The sequence below is a fragment of the Telmatherina bonti genome (genome assembly GCF_933228915.1).
Source record: "Telmatherina bonti genome assembly, chromosome: 21".
NCBI classification, from domain to species: Eukaryota; Metazoa; Chordata; class Actinopteri; order Atheriniformes; family Telmatherinidae; genus Telmatherina; species Telmatherina bonti.
In genome coordinates, this window is record NC_136630.1 from 6,441,262 (window position 1) to 6,452,821 (window position 11,560).

Below are 11,560 nucleotides of genomic sequence, written 5' to 3' on the forward strand. Positions count from 1 at the left end.
GTTTTTATGCCAAATTCCCACCACCCTCATACTGCCTGTATTTCACACACAGATTAGCAACAGGTAGGACACTGGTTCCCACATGCGACACACTGCAAACCTTTATTTCTGCTCAGGTTCCACTTTTCGTCCCCACTGCGGAGGAAAAACAAAGAAAGTTTATGGTGCAACAACTTCACCTGCTGGACAAAACTCACTGAAGAGCTGGAACAGTTCATATGTTCCAGTTTCCATGTGCATACCCCGTACAGCATACACGTCTAATATGTTGCAAATGTGCAGCCTGTCAGCTGTTGGAAAACTTTTTTAAAAAATATTATTTATGGTATCAAATTAAACAAAAGACCATAAAGTTTGCCCAATTGTCATGTTTTATTTAATTATTAAAGGTTCTCATTAAAATAACTAATGGAGACTCATTAACTTATACTGATGTTTCCTGAAACTCAACCAGACACACAGTTAACTCGGCATTTACTGGTTAGCTCCAGTGGCCTGTACATCCTTCACTATTCTGTATCAACTGTTCTGAAACTGGAGAAGTAAAAAAAAAAAAAAAAAAAGTACATTTGACACAGAAGTAACCAACTCCTTCAGGGCTCCATGTGTATATAGCTTAAGGAAACAACGATGAACATCTAAATATTAGGACCTTTTTTCTGTCAAAACTGGAGTATATGTATAAAATTAACAAAGTTCAATGATTTGTGGAAACATACTGATGCATTTCCAGGTTTCTATAAAAGACTCCACTAACCTGCAGCTGAATTGCTGCTTTAACAATAAACTGTAATGAAATCTGATATTTAATATCTACAGAACAGAAACGTCAAGCCCTTTCCTCCAAAGAAAATCTAAAAATTTCATCAAAAAGTATTTTATTCAACTGACTCAAAGCCGCAACACAAGATGATCCGGAGACTTGTGCATTTTCACAGAAAAACCGTCAAGCCCACAGACGTTCATATCACAGCTACGCAGCATAACAAACAGCCTTCAACGTGCATTTCCTATAAATCACCGTCCTCCAGATGCAGCGGACGTTAAACAGAAAACAAAAGCCACAAAGGAAGAAAGGTCACAAGGGTCTGAGGACAAAATGTTTAATTAAAATTAAAAAATACAGAGCGCTTTATGCCGTCTATGATCTAACCCCCATTTATTGAGAATATTCATCTTTCAATGGTTTAAAACAAAGAAAACATTTTACAATTTAAACAAAAATATGAATAAGTCTTCTATGAAGCTTTGTTTCACACTGGGCTGAGCTGATTGTGTTGTAGAGGGTGAACGTCTACGCCGCAGTTCTGCAGACGAGGGCCGGGTTATTGGAGCTCAACAGGCATGGCGAGGAGAAGGATGGAGGTTGAAATGATTGAACAGACATCAGTACAAGGCGTCCGTATTACTGCTTCGAGGCCTCTTGATCTTCTCGATGTTCTTCAAGATCATGTCATGTAACGTTACCTGGATGAAAAACAGAAATCTCAGTTGCTTCTCCAGCTGGAGGAGGGCGTATTACACACTAAATTAACAGGTTTTAACATACGTATTGGTTTCTGAGCTCCGAAACTATGATCTTCAGACTGATGTACTCCTTCTCATCAATCTCTGTTACTGTGCGCCGATAGTCTTCCTGATTTGGGAATAAAACATGTAGTTATGTATGCAGGAACATCAATAACAGCTTCTCATGCTCAATGTTAACACATCTTATAAATTGGAGTCTGTGCTGCAAAGCAGGTTAAACATATCTGCCAAACATCAGGCATCAAAACCGCCGTCCGTTTGGTGTCAAACAACCAGCTGTGGCTGCACTGGCTGGTCTCTGATGCCACGCGCCCCCGACTGGCGACTAATTCAGTCGATCTTAAAGATCTTACAAGGACTTTTGTTTTGTCACATTCCTCCTTTTAACCTGCTGGGATGCTGCTGGGTAGCAGTGGCTGCAGAAATCAAATCAAAGATTACTTTATTTATCCCTGAGGGGAAATTCAAGGTTCAAGTCAGCTCGTCCAAGGTTAGACATACAGACATTTACATTTGACAAGTTTACAGGACCGACTGATACTTCGGCCCTGCAGCCAATTTTTTAACCGGCGCTGCCTTATAAATGAGGAAAAGATGACATGAGGAAGGATGGGTGTTGAGGGGGAAAAAAAAAAAAAGTATCTTTACACTTCATCTAAAGGGGAAGGATAAAGATGCAACAAAAAAACACACCTCTAAGCATAAGCACAAATTTAGCTAATAGACAACACACAATATGGGAGGGTGGGTGGGGTCTCCCAGACAGCCAATGAGGTCGCAGCCAGCCAAGCAGCGCGCCCATCCAACTCGCCGTCCGTGAGTGGAGGGAAGGGCGAGGTCTGGAGAAGGCGGTGAAAGATAGAAGAGTGTGTCTGTAACAGTGTGTGTGAGTGTGTGTGTTCAGTGAGTGAGTCTGAACTTTCCCCAGTTCATCTGGGCCACCTGATGTAAATGCGGCGTTGAGAGCCGAGTTCAGTTTAAGTTCTGAGAAAGGGAGGGGGGTTAGGAGGCGGACTGAGCGTCAGACAGCATAACATTCCAGGAGACGTGATAACCAGCCTGCCCAAGGCCAGTCAGGGAGCCAGATTCAGATAACAGCTTTGTTTTGGGTCAAGCTAAGCTTCGTTTGGCTCAACTTGAGTCCTTAGTGGTCTCTGTCGGACTCCGAAACAGCCGAATCGGGGTTCAGTTTCCACCAAAACCGAGCAACCGCTTCTCCAAGATGTTTCCCGCTTACAGATGAGCTCCAGAACCGTGAACAGTTCCAGTCACAGTCCAGAGCTGTCACGCATGAGTTCGAGTGCGAGTTGCTCGGCGTAGTCCATCACAGATCTTCCAAAATTTGCGAGACACCAGGAAACCGCACACACCAAACAGCAGAAAACCAGTTATCATGAATCCAATCATGTAGAAATCCTCCACATAAAGAAGCAACAGGCACACGACCTTCATCACGTTTCCAGCAGCATGCATTCCGTCGGGACCTGCGGGCTCTCCTTCGCCCATTCTTTTGGGGAAAAAAGATTTTATAAGTTGCATTGAGAGACCAGCTGACCAGATCCATGATTTAAATTCGGAAGGAAATGGAGCAAGAGGCTCAGATAGATAGATGACAATACAAAGAAGCAGCAGGTCAGAGTGGGAGCGGGAGGGAGAGAAAAAGCGTCCGTCCTCTCAGACAGCAGGAAGAAAAAAAGAAAAAAAACTCATAATAGATGTTACTGCGTCATCAAACAAGTCCAAAACAAGCAGTTTTATGATCAGAAAGTTACGTAATGCCTCTTTAAGTGCCTGTCCAATAGCACTTTGCTTTTGCTTTAACCTGCTTTTTCCTCCGTTCTTTATTAGCAGCCTTGTGTCAAACTACACGTTTTTGTAAAAATGCATGAAAACAGATTCTTTCTGAAAGTTGAGAAAAGAATCTCGTAGGAAAAAAAGTTTACATCAAATGTTTCCACCTAAAAGTTTTAGTCTGAATGTTTCTGGAATATTAGTTTTATTCATGGAAGAGAAACGCATTTATTTTCCAACTATGAGGTAAAACGCTGCCATCTGCTGACAACAACCAGTACCTACATCCTGTTCTATTAGAAAACGATTTCATCCAAGGCGACATAAAGTTTAGTTTGTATTCATCACATTGTGCTGTACAGTACGACTTGGTACTTTACCCTGCATTTCGGTTACTGTTGGATACAAGCTAATCTTAGAGTGGGTCGGATCAGCTGCTCATTACTGCTGTATGTAGGGTGACCAGATCTTCTCACCAAATGTGGGACAAAGACTGAAAATGTGGGACAATGTGAGATTCCACTCTGCCATGACAAAGTTAGAAAAAAAAAATCTTTCTATTCTGCTCTTTGGTAATAAAATGACAATCCAAACATAACATATCTGTGATTATAAAGCCTCCCTCTGAGTAGCGCGTTTTTTGTGCCATTTCACGTCCTATTCCCCGTCATGTGACACGGAAAAACTATTTTGACAAACTCTCTCACAGACTCATCAAACAGGTTTAACCCAGGAGTATCTGCTTTCCCAGTCTTTGTTGTTACAACACTTTCTTTACTTCTTCGCTGCGGTCGTCTCTGTCCTCCATGATCGATTGGTGTATTTTTTATTTCTTTTCATTAGTGGGTGCACCGGTGCATCCTTGATGTGCATTAAGTCCCGCCTCCTAGTTTGATTGACATGAGTGTAACTCAAATCAGCAGGCGGTGTGATGTGACAGCCATCAAATCTTTTGCCACACACAATTAGTAAAAGCCAGTTTTGTTTTGTTTTTTTTTTCTCTTCACAAAAGTGAAGACTGGTCGTAACAATGCGGAACAGCGTCCCGTTTTGTGGGACGTGTGAAAAGTAATAGAAATGCGGGACGATCCCGCACAAAGCGTGACATCTGGCCACCCTAGCTGTGTGTGTGTGTGTATGTGTGTGTGTTTGTAAGGCTGCAACAACACAGATGAGACACACAACGGGGGAAGTGAATTGAATTAATTCTTATATTTCAAGCTGCTAAAACCAAAGCAAGAAATAAAACTGACAAAAATAGCAGGTTATGTCAATGTGTATAAAATTAGAACAGGTGTCGTTTCATCTGCAACACCGGCTGGTTTTAACTCCTCTCCACAACTGAAACCAGTCAGTGATTTTTCTGTAAAAGTTTTAGTTTGGTTTTTGTAAATAAACAGGTTTTAATTGTTCAGGCTCTTTAATTAATCTGAAAAGATGCTATAAATGAAAGATAAACGCTGCAGTTTGGAGGGGGATGCACCGTTAACTCCTACACTACAGGAGAAAACAGCCTGGAAATATCTAATAATTCAGACATTGTCTTTGAAAGTAAACAGAATGATCTTTATTAATCAGGCTTTGTAGAAAAGACTCTACATCCTTATATTTTTATTTTAACAACTATTCTGCCATGTGAAAAGCATGATTTTTATTTAAGGTTTAGTTTCCAGTAAAAATTGCCAGGACGATGCGTTCCAGTAAGAAGCAAACACTGAAAACCCGGAGTTGAATCACAAATGACGTCACTGAGCCACTAATCCTGTTTCCTCGCACAGACCCTCTGATACCGCCGTCTTCACTGAGTTAAAGCAACAAAATAACGTTTCATGACAAAACGACACACTCGAATATGTCAGAAGGTTTTCTCAGCATTATTCTGCTAAACATTTACTCACCACATGTGGATATTTCGCTATTTTAGAAACCAGCTTTGCTCTTGTGATGTAGTATCTGCAGATGAGAAAGAAAGGTGCGACTGGTTTAAACAGAACTAAACACAACTTCGTGCCTTCTACTGCGAAAGCAACACGTTTAAAAGCTCTGCAGACCTCGATATCTGGTCGAGGTACGATGCTGCCTCTCCTTCAACTGTTCGGAGTTCTGCAACTGTTTCCTCCTGGATTGACACACCGAAGTTGTTGCCATCTTCTATCCTGGGGATAAGCAGCTGAACCCACATTTTGACCTGCAGAAAGAAAGAAAAAAAAAAGGTCTGAGAAAGGGGAGCATGCAACATGTCAATGCTGGAAAGCGTGAAATGGGGTAAAGTGGGACATTTGTTCTCGCAACAACTCCCAGGTTGAATTCAAATGTTGTGACTTTAAAACACAATTTCACATCTTATCTATAAGTCTTCAGCAAACCTACGTAGATATGACAACCACTGGCTCCAGAGATGACTTACTGTGTTACATTTCTCTATGAGCGTCCTGATCTCTGGCTTGACCTTTTCAATAAGATCAACAAGGTTTGCATTGCTCTTCATCATCCCACCTGGCATGACGAAGACCTTGGTTCCAGTCACTGGGGACAAAAAGAGGAAACGGAAGTTGCATCTCAGACATATAGCTCAGAATGAGTATTCCTTTGGCCAGTTGCACAGTTCTTACCCATATCCTCCCCACCTCCATCCTCCAGCTTCCTCTTTTTGGCATTCTGCTATGAAACACACACGAGCAGAATTATGTGTATAATTTCCTCTTCACGCTCCACACACAGCAATCTGGTAAGTATCAAGGAAGTCAGACTCACCCCTTCCAGTCCGTCGTGTAGGTTTGGCAGCAAGATGGGGTCTGGTACTGTCAGATTTATCTCTGAGTGGATCTCCTTCAGCTCAGAGATGTTGATGCTCGGATCCTGAAAAACACAAACAAATGCTTTAAGTTGCGACAAACGAGACGAGACCCTTCAAAACTGTCAACTTTAACAGATTCCAGCAAACAAAGTAAGTACACTGACTGTACATTACATTTTACAAGCACTGTTAAGCATTAACAATTTTTATTTGAACGTAGAATATTTAGTTATAGCTGTAATCTGCTCCCAATATTATTGGCACAGTAGATGCAGAGAACTTAGAAACTATAGTCCTTGAGAATGGAATTCTAGTCCCAGTTATTGTTGTGAACAGGAAGGAAATTGACAATAAAAATACCTTGAGAAATTGATCAAGTTCCAGTAACTTCTTTGGGAAAAAATTAGCAACTAGATCCTCTGCCTGGAAGAGAAGCAAAGTTTTAGTGGAGTCTACTATGAAATGGAAAGAGGTGTTTATGGATGTGTGTATGGAAATAATATTCCACTTACTTCTGCTGTGATACGTTCCCTGAAAGCATCTACCTGCAAACAAACATGACAGCTAAAGTCAGACATGAGATCAGATGTAGAAAACCACAGAGCTGCTGTCTGTCAACTGTATTTTCTTTTGGAAGATGGATCTGTATGATGGAAAAATCCCAAATCTCAGTGTCATGGGGAATTATTTACAAAACAATTCAGTCTGTTTACAAGAGGAAGACAACTTACAATGTCAGCCAAAATAACTTAGGAAATAATTAAAAATATGCATCTATTCTACTGACTTAAAAGTATTTATCTAATTACATTTTTGAGCAAATCAGTGTAGTTTCAAGGTTGCCACTTGCTTAGAAGCAAATCTGTAAAGATGTTTCAGAGCCAAACTGACAAAAAACCTTATAAACTAAGGACCTTTTCCATAAGTAACCTTTTCAGAATACCCATTGCTGAGAACAAAATGTGTACTGGAAACCAGTAGGGCTGTGACGATATGCTTTTGTCCCAATTCTATTCAGATTTTATTGGGTGCCGATTCAATTTTAAATTGTGATTCTCAAAATTCTTCAATATTGATGATTTTTGTATTTTAAAAACAATTTTAAAAAAAATAAAAAAATAAAACTTCTCTTTGCTCGTAATTTTTCTAAATTTCAGTGAGGAAAAAACGACACAGTAGCCAGACCATCATTCTGCTGCTATTATGCCCAAGAAGACAAATAAAAAGATCAATGAATCCAATAAAAATGACAAAAATGTCATAGTAGATTAATTTTATTTAACTGAAAAAAAAAAAAAAAAATCGATTTTAAAATTGTGGAACAAAGATTTGATTTTCTCATCCCTAAAAACCAGCGTCTATTATTAACAACCATGGATGTGACTTTCCCCATTTACCCAGTATATCTTGTAAATTTAATGGAAAATATTTTAAAAGTTACGATTTTAGTGTGAATCCTTTTATAGATATGAAGTTTCCACAGACAAATTTCCTCAAGCTAATAATGGTTATGGAATTAAGTTGAACTTGACTTTAAGTGGATTTGCCTGCTATTTATTTGAATAAAGTATCTTTGATTTGATTTATGCAAACGTGACAGATGAGTCTAAATAAAACCTGTAATATGAAATAAATAAGTCGATACTGGTATGATAAAGGTAGCCAACTGGTTCAGGCCCTCTTGTTTTAACTACATGTGGTACACCACTACCTACTCGCTTTAATGATATTGCCTTGTAACACAACAAGTCCACTAGTCCCATTAAAGTTGAACGTCAACACCAACTAGAATCTGAGAAAATTGTTTGACAACTGTGTTATAGCGGGCGGGAAACAAGCCGGTTAACCGCCATTAGCTGCTATCAGACTGGCCTAATCAGAGCCTCCACATCATGCTACAAAATGCGGCTAACATGCTAACAAACAAATGGCTTTAATAACCTCACAGATCTAAAGAGGGATGAATCTCACCTTGGTTTTAATTTCACTATCCACCTTTAGAAGTGAAGACATTTTCTGTGATCAAGTCAGCGAAGAACGATTGTCCCAACAACATTAAATTCTCCAGTAAACGTGTGGCTTCTTCCTTCACAGCCACGCTTGTCATAGACATCTATATACGTAGATCGCCTTGTTGAGCGCTGGAGCATGAACCAGTGTCGCAGCCATATTGGATGGGTCTCCGCCATATTGGATGGGTCTCCGCTTTCGAGCCAACGCAGTTTCCCCACATCAATGTTTTCTATGGAACAACGCTTGTTTATTACACACAAACAAAACACTTTTCTACATAACTGGTTAATAAGTAATGCCAACACAGTGAGTAATCTACTAAATGCTGATTCTTATAGTTAGGATATGAGCATCTCCTGAGTTGGAGTCTGCATGTACGGGACCCAACTGTCCAGGTTCTGCTCTTTGCTCTGATAGTTATGGGTAGTCTAGCCGTCCATTACCTATGTAGCACATGGAATGTTACCTGATGCACTGAGAAGTACCTCGCTCTATTTCTCTAATGTATTAATGTATATGCCAATATTGCCGTCTCTCTGTCTCTCCATTTTTCGCAGGTCTTCCTGAATAAGTGCAGTTGTACAAGTTGATCTGTCTGTCCTGTCGTCTCCACCCCAACCAGTCGAGGCAGATGCTGCCCTCCCTGAGCTGGGTTCTGCTGAGGTTTTCTTCCTGTTAAAGGGGAGTTTTTTTCCTTCCCACTGTCGCCGTGTGGAGCTCAGGATGGAGGATTGGATCCAAGTCATGACTCGATGCAATCAGTTGGTTTCTATTATAGGATATGTATGAATTGGCTTGAAATGATGTGGATGTTGATTCGTGTATGTAAAGTGCCCTGTGACAACATTGTTGTGATGTGGTGCTATTCAAATAAAGTTGAATTGAATTAAATGCAAATAATAAATTTGACTCCTATGAGGTGTTTATGGAAAAATATGATATTGATGCTTCACAAGTAGAGTTTTACATGGTGGCATAATTACCTCGCCAAGGAGGTTATGTTTTTACCGGCTTTATTTGTTTGTCTTTATTTGATGTCTGTACGGTTGCAATAACAGGTAAATATTGAAAGCAGATGGTGTGGAATTATGTTTCACAAGGTTGAATAATAATTCAAAACAAAGACAAATCCAAAGACATTAATAAACAATCAAACATGTTAGTATGAAATTCATTTATACATTTACTTATATTGTAGCTACTTTATGTCTTAGTTAAATAGCATATAAAAAATATTTTAGCATAAAAGCACGTTGTTTTTTAATATTTTACAATGATCGGTATCAAAACAATATATCTGCCCTTTGTAACAAACTTAACTGTGAGAAAAATCAGGGGAAAATTCATGAAATTATTGTTGTGATTGGCCTACATCGTGCCTATAACTTATATGACTTTTTAAATAAGCTTTGAATGACAAGTGTATTTTGTTGTGTCCTTTTTCTTTGTTTCCTCTCTTACAAATAAATATACGTAAGAAATGTATATATTTATATACTTATTCATATATATTTGAAAACCTTATTTTGCAACAGTGGTAGCTCTTGTTTGTTTTGTTTTTGTGTTGTTTTTTTCCCCTCTTTTTTTCCTGCTCATGTTATAATTTTACTGCTCAGTTGCATTATATGTAGCTGGAAAGCTTTACACCTGTTGCAAGCTGTATTATTATACAATTTCTTTCAATAAAATATTTTTTTTTAAAAACTTTGGCTGAAGATCAAAACAAACACAGATGGGAAGTCATAAAAAGCAAAAAAAAAAATTCAATCGGGCCTACACCGTACAAATAAATACACTGGAGGCGCATGGGAGACCCATCCAAGATGGTGGCGCATTGAGACGTCTTTTTTTTTTTTAAGTTCTGCAAAAAAATTTTTTTTGTCTTTTATTAATGATTGCACAACACGTTAGGGTACAAACAGACAATAATAAACAAAGTGACACTATTAGTGGTAGAGAGTTGAGTGAAACGCTACATTTCTCATTAAAAAAAACAAAGAACAAAAACCAGAGGCAAAAATAAAGTTATGAAAAACAGGATAGCACAACTTAAAAGGCATATTAAAACAGCAAGGACATACAAATACAAATATAATTTTTTTTTGTTGCTTTTAGGTTCTTGTGGACCAGACATTGAAGTGATTTAAAGTAACAGGTGAAGCCATTCATAAACCCAGTGAATGATGCAATGCATTTTTTCCATTTACAGGTATGAATGTGATATTTACCCAGCAGGATTATGAGATTAACATCAAAGGGATGTTGTTCATTTTTAAAGAAAGCCAGCTGTGAATGTCTGACCAGAACAAGTTGACAACAGAGCATTCATAAAAAAGGTGGTGAATGGTTTCAGCCTTGGAAAAACAAAAGTTACAGGCATCTACTTCAAATTTAAATCTTTCAAACAGAAAATTATGAAGAAGGTATTTAGCTGATATTTTAAAATGAGATTCTTTGATTCTGGGTGGGATTGGATATGATATATATAGATTGAAAATGCCTTTTTCCTTAAAGAGCCATCAATGTTATCTTTCATGGAGCAGGAGTTTAAGTCTCCAAAAAGCTTCTGTTTAAAGACCAAACTAATGAATTTATTATCACATTTTCAATTTAATAGGTTGACATCACCAATTATTAGGGCAGCCAGAGAAGGAGGATTCAGGGGGAAATGCAATCTCAAAAAAGTGTAATAAAGGGGCCGGGATAGCTTTACAGAATTTGTCATACTTCTTTTTTGAAATAGTAATGTTTTATTTGGCTATAAAGTCATTCAAACATAATTTGTGACCTTTTGAGTCTAGTATGTCATGGACAAAAAGAATCCCTTTTTCGTACCAGTCAGATTTGAAAATAGATTTCATGTTAATGGGGATCGCGATGAGACATCAGCTCGTATAGGCAGCTTGACACTGTGCATGATACTATGTATATATGATGTCTATATATATGATGTCTATGTATATGTCAATGTGTATGATGTCTACATAGACCGGAGATGAAAGATGGACGGAGCCTTCGGCGGTAATAAGTGAAGCCTTTGCGGAAGTGCATAAAACTGCAGTTCCCCCTTCATCCACTAGGGGCTACAAAACAGGGCAAATCCCCATAGACTCCCATGTTAAAAAGACCAACTTCACAGCAGAAATAAACATTATTACAGCCCGGTTCAAAAATCCATTTCCAGTTTAATAGGTCAGGCTTACCTTCATGACAACTGTGGGGGGAGTGAATTTTTTTCTAACTCGCCCGCTTAAAAGAAATTTAATCTTGAAGTTTGACATATTGGGGGGGGGGGTCCTTTTGATTGACAGGTCTCCGATCTCCTGCTTCAAGTCAGAAAAACGTAGAACAACCGCAGTTTTTAGCCGGTTAGCAATGTGACTTAGCTTTAGCCCACTTACCTCTGTTAGCTGGTTAGCTCCGGTTATC

General features: G+C 38.8%; 1 protein-coding gene across 2 annotated transcripts; it reads right to left on the minus strand.

The window, feature by feature from the left end:
- Positions 1 to 419: 419 nt before the first annotated feature.
- On the minus strand, positions 420 to 8,225 carry psme3 (proteasome activator subunit 3). Of its 2 annotated transcripts, none has more exons than XM_079260508.1 (10): positions 8,090 to 8,225; positions 6,631 to 6,663; positions 6,479 to 6,541; positions 6,076 to 6,180; positions 5,934 to 5,979; positions 5,729 to 5,847; positions 5,373 to 5,509; positions 5,220 to 5,274; positions 1,550 to 1,636; positions 420 to 1,467 (listed from the first exon to the last, which is right to left on the minus strand). In XM_079260508.1, exons 1-10 carry the CDS (start codon positions 8,129 to 8,131, stop codon positions 1,387 to 1,389), a joined length of 768 nt encoding a protein of 255 aa, XP_079116634.1. In that variant the 5' UTR covers positions 8,132 to 8,225; the 3' UTR covers positions 420 to 1,386. The 2 variants fall into 2 exon arrangements, with proteins under 2 accessions (XP_079116634.1, XP_079116633.1); XM_079260507.1 differs by having other exon boundaries at positions 5,934 to 5,982.
- Positions 8,226 to 11,560: the final 3,335 nt, after the last annotated feature.